At 37.2% G+C, this 15,351-nt stretch overlaps 1 protein-coding gene across 1 annotated transcript; it reads left to right on the forward strand.

The window, feature by feature from the left end:
* Positions 1-12,768: 12,768 nt before the first annotated feature.
* LOC115695293 (uncharacterized) lies at positions 12,769-14,981 on the forward strand. The gene is made up of 3 exons (XM_030622368.1): positions 12,769-12,966; positions 13,062-13,752; positions 13,867-14,981. Exons 1-3 carry the CDS (start codon positions 12,769-12,771, stop codon positions 14,979-14,981), a joined length of 2,004 nt encoding a protein of 667 aa, XP_030478228.1.
* The last annotated feature ends 370 nt before the right edge of the window (positions 14,982-15,351 follow it).

Here is a 15,351-nt window from a genome sequence, read left to right on the forward strand (position 1 = left end):
TTTGTCTAAATCTTGATTTTTCGTAAAATGAATTAACAAAAGGTTGGTTTTATCAAAAATAATCAGGCAAGAATTAATAAAATATAGATTAGAATAATCTAAAAGAAATCACACTAAAAGACAAATTACTAAGTGGGAAAAAGATCAAAATGCCCTTTCCACACAAAAGCCATAAAAAGAACACTAAGGGGTATTTTAGGAAATTCTTAAATCCCGACTATTCCCGACATTCTCAATGCCTAATTCTACCGCCCCGCCAAACTAAAATACTAACATGTGATTCAATTAAGCCATACACCGCGTTCCAATGTTGCCGAGCACTGAACATGCAAAATTATGAAATTTCTATATATAACATATAAAATGCATTCTGACTTCATATAAATCACTATAAATTAATAATTCAAAATTAATAAATAATTTTTCATAATTAAACCCTAATCATCTTCTGATTTCTAAATTTAAGCTAAGCGGTCTTTACACTGAATGCTTGATAATTTCTAAATTGTGGATGAATTTATATTGAACCACGTTATTTTCTGTTATTAATTGTAATTGTGAATTTCGTGTAAAAATAAGAATAACTTTTACTCTCGCCTACCGAGACATCGTTGGATTCTTATTTTAAATCGAAATTATCCTAATTTTTCCTCTTAGCTTATTCATTTCGAATTTGCTTAAATAGTATATCATTGGATGAATGGTTTAAAAATCATTCGCTTATGATGTCATTGTATTTTCTTCTACGAAATTGAATGGCGTAGATGACTATATTCCTGACATTCTATCCCGAGATGATATAAATCCTCGATATTAGAAATCTCCTACTTGTATATGCTTACTATAGGCAAATTAAACTTAGAGTTAGATTAGTAGTGGTGGTCCAAGATAGAATAAAACTCATTGTATATTTGCTATCAATTTAAGTCTTTGACTTTAAATTTTAGATTCCAAATAGAAATTTTTATTTTAGTTTTCTAGAATAAATTGAACATTACAATATGACTTTCACAAGTTTTTTTTAATATCCATTTTCTGTCAATGGAGTCAAACTATATGTTAATGTATAAAATTTGAGTTTAGTATTCTGTGACCAAAATCTACTTGGACTATTCTAAGAACTCTTATTGTAACTTGACCTAAGTAATCAAAAGACCACAACCACATATATTATAAATCTATGGCATTTGAATCTTGTTCATACTGGTTTTGACAAGATTATTCTCTGTAAAAAGTTAAACATGCCTATATCCACTTGAAAGTAGGATCATCTATATTGGCATCTGGATGTACTTTCAGGGGTAGATATGAGTTTTCGTTATATTCTTTAGACAACTACTCTAGACTTTACCTTATGCAAAAAAAATTGAAATGTTTGAGAAATTTCATGAATTTCTAGCAATGTTGAAAAACATTAAGGTAAGTGGTTAAAGATCTTGGGAACTGATAGGGGTAGAGAAATATTTGGTTGATATGCAGTTCAAAGATCATTAAGTTGATTTTTTAAATTGTATCCAAACTTACCTCCCCAAAAATTTAATTTGCATATTGATGATAGTATAAGGTTTATGATTAGTTACTAGCAATTGCGTAAGTCCTTTTAGGGAAATACCCTAGTGATAGGAAAATTTCAGAGTGATGGAATGGTTGTGTACTTAGTGTAAACCATTTCTAGAATCGTGGATGTCCTGATCGTGACCTTAACAAAAGCTAGAACTATTAACTAAGGTTTGCATGTTTGATAGCTATTCTAAGTAATTAGGGGTGGACCATCCCATGGTCATTAAGATAAGAAAGTGTTTGTTTCAACAAATACTACTTTTCTAAGAAAATGACTAAGTCTAAAAACAAAGTAGCAAATAGAGGAGATATTTTTTTTATTCCAAAAGTGTTCTATCATCTTATATGATATAAAATTGTCCCACTGCCTATGTTGTCTTGACACAACCGAAGAGGATAATACCATTTAGTCTTCTTAGACAGATAATCACAGTACCTTGTCGTAGTGGGAGGGTTTCAAGGAACTCACTCTGTTATGACTTGGAAGACACTTGTGATGAAATTCATTGTTAGTTTAAACAAGTAATGGATTGTCAGAATAAGGAACTAACAAGTAAAGCCAAGAGAAGTATGGTTAAAACCATTCATATGAAGTTACCAAAGGTTTTCTATTACAAGGACAAGAATGGAAAGTTTTAAAATAAGTCTATTCAATGGACTTAACAAAGCTTCCTGTTTCTAGTATTATAGGTTTGAGTTTATCTACACCTATGGCTTGTCGTATACCTAGTTAATTAATTACTTTAGTGCTAGCAACTTACTTTAGTAAGTTGCTGGAGCATTTTTCTCCTAATGGCAATCTATAGAAGTTTCTCGACTTCTGGACATAAAATTTTTTTATCTAAGGAAAAGTCTCAACTATTCCAAAGAAGATAAAGGCCAAAGAAAGAATTCCTTAGGATCAATAGTGAGAGGTCTCAGATATGCTTTGCAATGCATTAGACCAGCCACCTACTGTTGAGTGGGAGTAATGAGTTAGTGATTAATTCAGGAAAGGAACATTGGAAGACAATCAAGTAAATCTTAAGATCAAGAAGAGGAACTATATGTTAGTCGATAAGGGTGGTATTTAATACTCTTAGACTACACCAAATTAGATTTCTAGACTTGCCTTAGTGCTAGAAAGTCTGTTGATGAGATGGTGATTACCCTGGGGTGGAGTAGTGATTTTGGAGAAGTGTAAAAACCTATCTGAAGTCTCTAAGTCTACCAGAGAGACTGAATGGTAAAGTTACAGGAAAGTTTTATACAGTTTTTTTGCAGTGTACCAACAATTCATGAACTACTAGTGTTACTTCCTAACTAACACAAAACTAGTTGCCAAAAAGAAAAGAATCCAGTTCCCTAGAGGAGTAGACATATAAACAATTTCACAATATCAAGGATTTTGTGATTAAAAAAATGTAATGGTGGAGGAAAGGTTGTATTGAATACAACCTGTCAGATCCTACCACGGAGAGAATACTACATACTACACTTGATCTGGATCTCAAGGTGTTGAGATTAATTGAAATGCACTTTTTGTATTATATTAGTGCAAGTGGGAGTTTGTTGGGTTTTGTGCCCTAAATAAAATCCATTTCAATATAATCAGATTTACTAATTAATAAAGATCAGAAATCTCATTTTATGTTGCATGGTTCACATGATTTATTTCATGATTATATTTAATATATAAATTCTATTGAGTCCAGAACATGTGTATTTGTTCATTATTATAGTGTTGTCAGCACAGTGGAATATTATCATGATTGCAAAAGTTTAATTCCCATGATTTATCAGTTCACTAGATTTAGACTGGCATGATAATCTGCGATAGGTATACTTACACCTTGGAGAAGTGCTTTGTCCTTTCCAGGGCATTGGCAAAGTTTACCAGTATCGGATGTATGGAGTATACATTAGAAGGAACCGATGTTGATCTTGGATAAGATATCCTAAACTTACTATTATATCTTTCTAAGTCAATATCAATGGTTGATCTTAGGTCTATGGATCTTAATCGTTACATGGTTAGGTTCCATCTGAAGAGTGTTATCTGTGTTCTTTGATTTGTTAATTAAGCCTACCTTTTGGTCTGGGTTATACGTACATTTTGGGAACATTATAGTACAATTGAGTGGTAGCGCTAATCATAGATATGAAATCTATAGCTTTTATCTGGACATAGAAGTGAAACGATGATCTCCTTCGAGCTTGGCTGAATAGAGATAAATGATTTAGGCCTCATTTCAGTAATTATATTAGTTTACTAAAGTATCATTTATAGGTTGCTAAGTGTTTTAAGGATAAAATACATTAAAGGGTAGAACGATAAATTTGTCCTTGTGCAGTGTAGATCATCTATAGAGGATTCTTGACTATTAGGATTGTAACAATGGATAATCATAACGTATCTATATCGTGGTACATATAGATCGTTCTATATAACTGAGAGTGTATTCAATTCCAAATCTATAGTGGAGCAAGGCGAAATTAATAAGTTGAGAATTTACTTGGTGAATTCTAGATCTACCTATTGAAAGCTAGGTTATATACGCCCATGGTCTCTTCACTAGTTGAGATAATACTGCTTGCAGACTCAGTTAATTGATTTTAATTAATCAATTATAATTCTAAAATTAGACTATGTCTTATTTATGAATTTTCACTAAGCAAGGGCTTAATTGTGAAAAGAGGTTTTGGGGTCGATTTGTTAATTAAGAGACTTTGTATGGTGTAATTAATAAATTACATAAATGGAAATTTTATTTAGTAATTAATTATAATTATTAAATAAATAATTTTGGCATTTATAGGTTTGAATTAGAAAATATAGTATTATTGAAAAGAAGAATAAGTGGTTGAAATAAAGTGATAAAATTGTAACTAGAAACTGGTCCACTTATTCTGTACGGCCATAGTGATTTATTGCCCAATATTTTATTCTTTTTTATTCCATATAATTCAACCTTAAGCCCTAGTTGAAACACTATAAAAAAGGAACGTGATGCTCTCATCTCATCCACACTTGACACTTTGTCAAATTAATGCCTTCAACAAAACTTGATGAGAGAGTTCCTTCCTTAGTGTTTTCTCACCTCCTTCATTTTTCTTAACCATATTTGAAACCCTTAGTGATGAGTGCCATGCCCACACATAGCAAGTGAAGCACTCAATCATAGTGAGTAAGACAGTGGTAACCAAACCCGAAGGAGAGAAAGAGATCCAGGTTTAGATTTTGATAGTGTCGTGCTACAGAAAGGAATCAAGGGCTAGAGATCAGAACGGAAGGGGTCATTATATTTCCTTGCAATCAATGTATGGTTTTTTTAAACCCTTATGTGTTTATTTTCATTGTTTTAGAGAATTCATATTTAGGATGTTAATTCAACACACTTGTTAGTAAATCTAGATCCTGGTAAAATATTTTCAACAATATTGTGGGGGACAAACCCTGATGTTGTACTTGAATAAGTTTAGCAACTAAGTTCGTAGTGTAAGTGTCATGTTTTGTGTGGCAAATTAGATATTGCTTTTGTTCAGTATTTGTTGTCTCTAACATCTGTTCTGGAGTTAGTTGCATCTGTTTTTCACTAATATCATTTTAGTGCCATGTCAGCTTTCTGCTAGTTTGTTAGAGTGTGCCAGCTGTACTTTGCTGGTTGGTTAGTTAGTCTGGTTTATTATCTTTAGTATATAAATTCGATCAAAACCGTTGTACTAACTAACTCTCTTCTGTTAGAATCTTCTTCTTGATTCTTGCTCTGCTAGGGCAACATATTTTCTGTTTTTGTTCTTGTTTGTGCAGATTGAAGTTCGAGAGATCTTCCTGAGGTTGAAGATGAAGTTCAAATCTGCTTGATCTGAAGGGAGTTCAGATTCTTTGCTGAAGGTTGTTCAGCTGTGTGTTTCTTGTGTTTGAGATCTAAATGTGTTTAGATCTCAAAGCTTGAGGTTGTTCAAGCATTAGGTAACTTTGTATAAAAGTCAATTTAGATTACTTTGTTTGATTTGAAGAATCAGAACTGGATATTGTAATTGAATTGATTGTTTAGTGAAAGTTACTGTACCCGGTTCAAGGGAACCCAAGCACTACTCGGTTGGAATGCGTTTCCAATGCAGAGGAAGCTTGTAAATTCTGTGTTCATTGTTTTTAATTTCTAATTCATAACATAGATTTAATCTGCTAAGAATCATCAATATGAACTGGCAGAAATTAGGACTTTCAATTGGTATCAGAGCCTACTTTTTCAAGTAAAGAAATTGCGATCTTGGATTTGTCCTATTGTCTGCACATCCTTAAGTTTCTCTGTCAATCTTTATCCTGTAATTTTCTGGAAAACTAACCCACCACGAGTCTCATCTCGTTCTGCAACAAAGTTCTTTGCTGAGTGTGTGCAGATCTACCTGAAATGGAAATGTTCAGAGAAGGAGGATCAACTTCCAGACCCCCCATGCTGGAAGGTTCTAACTATCCCTATTGGAAGACAAAGATGAGAGCTTTCTTGAAGGCTGTGGATGAACGAGTCTGGATGGCGATTGCTTAGAAGGTTGGTCACCTCCTACATTGCGATGAAGAAGGGGACAAGATCAAAAAATCCAGTGAATGGACTACTGACGAAATGGAACGAGCTAATTTCAATTCCAAAGCTCTTCATGCCCTCTTCAATGCTGTCTCGACTAATCAACTGAAAGTTATTTCGAACTGTGAAGTTGCCAAAGATGCGTGGGAAAAGCTGAAAATCAAGAATGAGGGAACTGATGCTGTTAAAAAGGCTCGACTTCGATCTCTAGCAAAATCCTTTGAGAATCTGTCAATGGAGGAAGATGAATCCGTCTCAGAATTTCATGCTAAGCTGTGTGACATTTCCAATGAATCCTATGCTCTTGGCAAAACTTACTCCAACAAGAAATTGGTGAGAAAGCTACTAGGTGTTCTTCCAAAAAGATTCATGTCCAAAGTAACGTCTATTGAAGAAAGCAGAGATATTGAAGCACTTGATCTAGACGAATTGATTGGGTCACTTCAAAATTATGAGTTAACTCTTGAGAGATGGGAGAAAGGGAAGAAAACCAAGAGTTCTGAGAAGGAGAAGATCGAAATGGGAGTTGCTTTCATCCATAAGGAAGAAAACTCTAAGGAAGTTGATTTGTCTGAATCTTTTACAGATGCGAATCTGGCCCTCCACGGCAAAGAATTATGCCCGATTCTTAAAAAAGAACTTCAAGAAATCTAATTCTGGTAATAAGGAAAATTCTACTGGAAGGAACTTCCCTGGTCCTAACTGACAATCCCAACAACCAGAAAAGAAAGGAAAAGGGATTCAGTGTCACGAATGCTCAGGTTTTGGTCATATACAGGCAGAATGTGCAAATACACTTAAGAAAAAGAAGGCCTTGGCTGTCACATGGAGTGATAGTGAAGAAGAAGAGGCTAGTGATGAATCAAAGGATGATAAGTCTGTAATGGCATTTATGGTCAGGGAATCTGTCCCTGAAGAAGTTGAGGGAGATGACTCATTGTCTGATTCTGAATCAACAGCTGATGAGAAAAATAAGGCTTATGAGGAAATGTTTGCCCAATGGGGCTATATGGCTAAGAGAGTGAAGGAACTACAAGATCTGAACAAAGCTCTTGATGATAGTAAATGTGAACTAGAAGATAAGCTCAAGAAGATGACATTGGAGTTGTGTTCCAAAGACAGTGAGATATACAAATTGACTTCTGAAGTTGTGAGAGCAAAGCAGTCCCTTTCTCATGTTCCCTCGGGCACTGCTGCACTGAATCAAGCTCTCCAAAATCAGAAGCCGTATGGAGACAGAACTTCTATTGGATACAAACTGTTATACAATCAAGGGAATGATTTGACTATTGAAGATAACTCAGCTTCATCCTCTGGTGATAAAATAAAGTTTGTATCTGCCTCTACTACCATCAAGGATGATCAACCAGAGAAAAAACCTGATGAATCTAAGCCCAACTCTGTCAAAAGAGGTCCTATGAGTGAAAAATCAAGAGACAAACAGGTTGATCGATTTGTTCCAACGTGTCACTTCTGCAATAAAAGAGGACACATCAGGCCAAGATGTTACAAACTCCGAACTTACTTGACAAACCTTATCAATAGGAAATCTGGCCACGGTAATTTCTCTTTTGCCCCACAACACGGAACTAAGAAGAAGAGGAAATCCAAACGTGAAAATCTGGCTCTGGTTGCTCATACCTCCCTGTCAGCTATGAAAGATAACTGCTGGTACTTTGATAGTGGATGCTCATGACACATGACTGGTTCCTGCAATGATCTTAAGAACTTTCATTCATCCAAAGAAGGTTTTGTCACCTTTGGTGATGGAAATAAAGGGGAGATTATGGGGCAGGGTGATCTAGATCTCTTGGATGTCTTCTCTCTGACAGGCGTGCTATTCGTGAAAGGACTGAAAGCAAACTTAATTAGCATCAGTCAACTATGTGATGCTAACTATGATGTGAACTTCACCAAGACACAATGCTTAGTCTAATCTGATGGGAAAACAGTTCTCACAGGGAACCAAACGGCTGATCACTGCTATGTTCTGACCAATCAAGTAAAATGCCACAGGGTGTTCTTGGATAAACCTGATTTATGGCACTACAGACTGGGGCACCTAAACTACAGAGACTTAAAGAAGATTGTTTCCATCAAAGCTGTCCGTGTGATTCCTGAATTCAGATTGGGAAGAGATAGGGTGTGTGGTCCCTGCCAACAAGGTAAAAACAAAGTTTATATCAAAAGGTAAAATAACTCCCCCTCGATGATCATAATCAATCACTGCTGGAATATGAGACCAGAGGAGCACCAAGAATCCTTGAGTCACCACCATCTGGAGCAGAGACCGGAGCCACATTGGAAGGCTCCCCCTGAGTATGAATAGCTGGAGAAGCTTCAAATTCCTGGTTTCAACAAGGCGAGGATATTGGGACTGGTATTCAGGGGGAGTCGTCACACACTGCTGTAGTCCAGGGGGAGCCCTCAAATGTGGCAGCTGTTCAGGGGGAGCCTTCCAATGTGGCTCCGGTCTCTGCTCCAGATGGTGGTGACTCAAGGATTCTTGGTGCTCCTCTGGTCTCATATTCCAGCAGTGATTGATTATGATCATCGAGGGGGAGTTATTTTACCTTTTGATATAAACTTTGTTTTTACCTTTTGATATAAACATTGTACACAGTTTTTTTTGGGGTTTGTGTTAATATTGTGGATACTGGCTGTGTTTTAGTATTGCGTATGTCTAAACTGTTGATGATTTCAATGTGGTTTGTCGTTGATCATAATTTGCCAAGGGGGAGATTGTAAGTGTCATGTTTTGTGTGGCAAATTAGATATTGCTTTTGTTCAGTATTTGTTGTCTCTAACATCTGTTCTGGAGTTAGTTGCATCTGTTTTTCACTAATATCATTTTAGTGCCATGTCAGCTTTCTGCTAGTTTGTTAGAGTGTGCCAGCTGTACTTTGCTGGTTGGTTAGTTAGTCTGGTTTATTATCTTTAGTATATAAATTCGATCAAAACCGTTGTACTAACTAACTCTCTTCTGTTAGAATCTTCTTCTTGATTCTTGCTCTGCTAGGGCAACATATTTTCTGTTTTTGTTCTTGTTTGTGCAGATTGAAGTTCGAGAGATCTTCCTGAGGTTGAAGATGAAGTTCAAATCTGCTTGATCTGAAGGGAGTTCAGATTCTTTGCTGAAGGTTGTTCAGCTGTGTGTTTCTTGTGTTTGAGATCTAAATGTGTTTAGATCTCAAAGCTTGAGGTTGTTCAAGCATTAGGTAACTTTGTATAAAAGTCAATTTAGATTACTTTGTTTGATTTGAAGAATCAGAACTGGATATTGTAATTGAATTGATTGTTTAGTGAAAGTTACTGTACCCGGTTCAAGGGAACCCAAGCACTACTCGGTTGGAATGCGTTTCCAATGCAGAGGAAGCTTGTAAATTCTGTGTTCATTGTTTTTAATTTCTAATTCATAACATAGATTTAATCTGCTAAGAATCATCAATATGAACTGGCAGAAATTAGGACTTTCACGTAGTCTCACATGTACGAGTAGAGCCTCTGCGAAATGGGGTAATAACTCAACTGAACGCATTCCAAGTAACCTTCGGGCATTTGGTTGTGAGAAACCCATACCCTTTGCAGGAGCACTCGACTTTAGCCTTACAGAAGTATGTGGCTTCAGCCCCAAGGCTGGGAGAGACTTCTGATTGTCGCTATTCAGGGGATTTCCTTTCATGGTGGCCCTTTCCGTGAGCTAAGGCTTCCATCTTCATAGAACAGCGGTCAAGAGAGTTGACATGCTACAAATCACTTAGTTTTTCCAGATTAGGATCCACATGTCAGGCTTACAAAAATCTGGACAACGCTTATGACTTGTGTTTTGAACATACAAAATGATTTTACAGTCACTTCTTATTGTTATTGTCATATATATAGATATATATATATGTTGTTTACTGAAGTGACAAGTATAAAAAGGAGATGTGAATGCACATAGTCATAATTTGTTACACCTCATGCACATTTTGTTTGATTGGTAATAGTTGTTATTGTATTTAAATATTTTCAAAGTCATGTTATATGTAATGTATATATCCTATCAATATGATATTTATATATGATTTAGCTGATTGATGTATAAGGTGGATAATATTACAGTAGATAATTATATTATGTAAGTGGGAATATTAAAATTAATATTGTAGATAAATATTTGTTAATAACCATAATAGCATGGTTAATAGTCACTAAGGGCTCGTTTGGAACGCCGTATTATGTCGTATTGTATTGTATTATATTATATTAAATTGTATTTTATGCAATATTTTTATATAAATTATATGTGGTATTAACTTTTATGGACACCTAAATATATAATATTTTACTATAAATTAAAGTTTAATATAGTATTATATAAAAATATGATATATATAATCCAATTCAATATAATACAATACAATACGACCTAATACGACGTTGAAAAACGAACCCTAAATGTATTAAAAGTACATGAGATGAGACTTATAACTATAATTTGTCCAATAAATTGTAGTCCACTATTAATTAAAATCCAATTAGCCTAATAACCTTTTAAAGTTAGAAGGGTGTATCATATATTAAGTTTTAAGAGAGCTTGAATAATGATTTGAAATGGCACAATGTAATGGAATTTGCAACGTGGGAGGTATATTTTCTAATATGACTATACCATAAATAGAATATCTAATCTTGAATGATATTTTGAGCATTGTTATCATTAATTTTTAACTGTGTAACATTTATTGACAGGTGCAATATCAAATTTAGTATAAGGTTGAAATTCCAACCTCAGCTTAAAGACCCCACCAAAGGTGAGGTGATTTGTAATTTGGCAACATTTTATGGTTGCATCAATCACAGGATGGGGCTGAGACTTTCAAGAAGTATAGTACTAGCAAATTTCTCCCTGCTCTGGAACGTTCTAGGGTCTTTCTTTTGGTTTTCTTCCAGTTTCTAACCGTCGTTTTTTCCTTCCCTCTTCTTCTCTTTCTTTAATTAATGCACCTTAATTATATCCTGTATATAATCATTGTTAATCTTTAATGCAGCCCCCATTTTCCCTTTACCGAGACTACCATTAATGCTTGTTCAGACAATATTTGGCTCTCTTTCTTCTTCCTTTCCCTTCATGCATTCAATATCTGTCTTTTTCTTCAGATGGAGGCGAATCATTGCCCTATGGCTGGGCAGACGAGGATCTAGACCTCCAGCAGCTAAGATGGCGTTCGTATCTCCTCATCTTCCAGGTTTTACTTTCTTCAGGTATATCTCTCTTCCTTTTTTCTATTTAAAGCCCTGCAGTTTGTTTCCAGATTATCCTTCACCTGTATCTTTTTCTACTTTTGTTCTTTTATCCTTTTCTTTTCTGTACCTACCCATGGCTAACTTACCTACTTCCCAATCCACCCACCTAACCCCTGAAGAAGCTCTTGTCCACGATTTCGACCATGTTTCCATACATCCAGAACCTCAGTCCCAATCTCATTGTTTGGTTGTTAAGATCTTGTCTCCCAAAACTTTGAAAGTTGATTGGATTCAGAAAGCTATGAATGAAGCCTGGGTTGCCCGATGCCCCTTCTCTTTCTCTGAATACCATTCAGGCCTTTTCCTGGTTCAATTTGGCTGTGAGGGTGATCGTCGAAGGGTCATGGAAGGCCAGCCATGGCACTTTGATCGATCCCTCATGATATTTGCTATCCCTGATGGCTTCGACACCATCCTTCCCTCTCAACTTCGATACATTCCTCTCTGGGTTCAGGTCAATTTTATTCCATTTGGGTCTCGATCCTATGGTCTGGCACAGTTTGTTGCAGATGCTATTGGTGATCTCATTGAGGTCCATCTCATTTCTCTCTATGATTCAGTCACTCCCTTTATGCATGTTCGTGTCCTTCTTGACACCACCAAACCCCTCCACCGTGGAATGAATGTCCATTTTAGAAAACTATCCCTCACTAAGTGGCTGAAGTTCTTTTACGAGGGTATTCAAAACTACTGCTATCATTGTGGTAAGCTTGACACACCTTCAACAAGTGTGATAAGTTTCTCCATCACTGTGACCATCATCCTTTTCCTCCGAGTTTAAGCTACAAGGATGCCCTCCGTGCCCCTGCCAAATCCATTTATAAGAAGACTATCTTTGAGCTATCCAACTCCATTCCTTTTGAGGAACAACCTTCCCTTTCCAACCTTGGTCACCATAGCCTTCAAGACCAAACAAACCGGTTCATTGTGACTACCATGGCTGCCCCCTCCCCTCTAACTTTCTCCAACTCACCACTGCTACTACTTCCAACATTACCTGTTCCACTCAGTCTCAAACTGTGCACTCCACCCTCCACTGCTCTCTCCCAACTCACCCCATTATGACTTCCACCACCCTTCCCACCACTTCCAAAGGCAAAGCACCCATGTACCCACAGCCATCCCTGGTTTCCCTGAGCAGTCCGCCTTTATCCAGTCTCCATATCAATGACTCCCCTGCTATCCTTTCCTCCACCAGGAAGAGGTCTTTTGCTAGGCAGACCTGTCAAGTTGGCTCTTCGGTTCGCAGCATGCTGAAAAGAGCCCGAGCCTCTCACTCTGACTTTGTTGTAGTTCCATCTATGTCTGACAACGAGGAAACGGCGGGTGTTGCTCAGCAACCTCGCCGAGAAAAATGAGTCTCCTTAGTTGGAATGCTCGCGGATTAGGGAGTTCCCGAGCATTCCAAAACTTCTCCCTCCTCACGAAGCAGCATCAGCCCCAGCTCTTTTTTGTCATGGAAACCAAGCTTTTTGTATCTTCTACTTTTGTTGCTAGGGCTAATATGTATTTTGCTAATGTTTTTCAAGTTCCTAGAAGTGGATTAGGGGGGGTTTGCTTTTATTTTGGAAGGAGGATGTTATTGTTAATATTTTGTCCCATTCCCTTAACCATATCGACTGTATGCTTACTATAAATAATATTAAGTTTCATTTGTCTTGCTATTACGGATCTCCCTATGTTGCTGATAAACACAATTCTTGGACCTTATTGCATCGTCTTTTTGATGCTGCCCCTCTTTCACCGTGGCTCATTGTTGGGGATTTTAATGATTACCTTGTCTTTAACGATCGAAATACTCACGGTTTACCACCTCCCCATGCCATGCATTCTTTTCAAAGCTTTATTGGTAAATACTCTCTTTTCCTGCTCGCTTTCTCTGGAAGCCGCTTCACTTGGAAGCATGGTACCACTTTGGAGCGTTTGGATTGGGCCATTGTTAATCAAAAATGGGCTGATCTATTTCCCATGGCCTCTCTCCACCACTTAGGTTTTTTTGGCTCCGATCGCAGAGCTCTAAAAGTGTTGCTGGAGGGCAAACCTTTCATGTTTGCTCGTAACCCTACTTTTCGATTTGATAATCATTGGTTACTTGAGCCTGATTTCCCCGAGCTTCTTAGAGATAGCTGGAAAACAGAATCTAATTCTTCCACCTCTAATAATCCCATTCTCACTTTCCTTTCCAAACTGCAAAATTGTTCCGTTTCCTTGTCCTCCTGGGGTCGTAATAAAAATCAATTCTCACATCGCATCAAACGTATCCAATCGGATATGGAGCGCCTCCTGGAGGGTCCTACTGTTTCTCCTTCTGATGTCAAGAAAGCCAATGATCTCCAACGTAATCTGGATAACATTTTGGTCAAAGAGGAAATCTTTTGGAAGTAGCGCTCCAGAGTAAATTGGCTTAAAGCGGGTGACAAGAACACTAAATATTTCCATAACCGTGCTTCAGCGAGGAAACGTACCAATTTCATTAAGTCTCTAACTTTGGACGACAATTCTCAAGTCACCACTCTAAATGATATTACCACCTCTTTTGTTCAGTTCTACACTGATCTCTTTGCTTCCCAAGGAACTAACCCTGATGCTATGACTTTTGCTACGCAAGGTCTCTCTAAGCGCCTCACTCCTACTCAATCAGCGTTCCTTACTTCTCCTTTCACTTTTGATGAAGTCAAAGTTGCTCTTTTCCAGCTTAGTTCCCTGGTCCCGATGGATTTAATCCTAGTTTCTTTCAAAAAAAATTGGGACTCTGCTGGTAGAGATCTCTGCCAGGCGGCTTTATACACTCTCACCACCAATGCTGATCTTAGCCCGGTAAACGAAACTATTTTGGTTCTCATTCCCAAAGTTAAAAATGCTTCTCGGGTTAAGGACTTCCGTCCCATCAGTCTCTGTTCCACTCTATACAAGGTCGTCTCTAAAACTATTGCAAACCGCCTCAAATCTTCTCTCTCGGATCTTATTTCCCATAACCATGGCGCCTTTCTCTCTGATCGCATCATTTTTTATAACATTATTATTGCGAACGAAGTTATTCATGCGATCACTAACCGTAAACATGGGAAAGTCGGTTGGGCTGCTTTGAAGCTGGATATGGAAAAGGCCTTTGACAAAGTTGAATGGGCCTATATTGAGCACATCCTTCAACATTTTGGTTTCCCCTATCCCTTCATCTCCCTCATTCTTAACTGTCTTTCCTCTGTCTCTTTTCGTCTCCGCATTAATAATTGTCTCTCTCACAAAATTCTCCCCACTCGCGGAATCCGTCAGGGCGACCCTCTCTCGCCTTATCTTTTCCTCCTTGTTGCTGAAGGTCTCTCTGGAATTATCAATGCTAAGACGCATTCTAACTCTTTCGATGGGATTTCCATTTCACTAAGGTTTCTTCCTCTTCGTCCACTGAAATCAAGGATATTCTTACCCTTTACAACCACGCTACTGGCCAATCCGTCAATTTCCACAAATCCTCTATCCTTTTCTCTCCTAATACCACTTCCTCTGACTGTCACAATCTCAGAACTACTCTCAATTTGGACGATAAGCCTTTCATTGATAAATACCTAGGTGTCCCTCAATATTTCTCTAGGTCTAAAAACTCCTCCTTCCTATTCCTTCTTCAAAAAGCTAGCTCTAAGCTGTCTATTTGGAACCAAAATCTCTTCTCTAGAGCAGGCAAAGAAATTCTTTTAAAAGCGGTTATTCAAGCTATTCCCTCTTATGCTATGTCCTGCTTTCGCCTCCCTGTCTCTCTTTGTAAACATTACAGCAAATTAATGTCTAAATTCTAGTGGGGGTCCCTTGGCCAGAGCCATAAGATTCATTGGAAAAAATGAGACAATCTTTGCACTTCCAAATTTTTTGGAGGGTTAGGCTTTCGTAATATTGTTCATCATAATCAAGCCATGCTCGCTAAGAAAGCTTGGCGTATCCTCAC

This window comes from Cannabis sativa, chromosome 6, assembly GCF_029168945.1.
Source record: "Cannabis sativa cultivar Pink pepper isolate KNU-18-1 chromosome 6, ASM2916894v1, whole genome shotgun sequence".
Taxonomy (NCBI): Eukaryota; Viridiplantae; Streptophyta; class Magnoliopsida; order Rosales; family Cannabaceae; genus Cannabis; species Cannabis sativa.

Excerpts from the sequence above, each read along its gene's own strand:
- LOC115695293 (XM_030622368.1), top strand. The coding sequence starts at position 12,769 with ATGAGTCTCCTTAGTTGGAATGCTCGCGGATTAGGGAGTTCCCGAGCA. Across the intron at positions 12,967-13,061 it reads CTAGAAGTGGATTAGGGGGG|TTTCATTTGTCTTGCTATTA; the intron begins GTTTGCTTTTAT and ends AATAATATTAAG. Across the intron at positions 13,753-13,866 it reads GAAAGCCAATGATCTCCAAC|CGAGGAAACGTACCAATTTC; the intron begins GTAATCTGGATA and ends ACCGTGCTTCAG.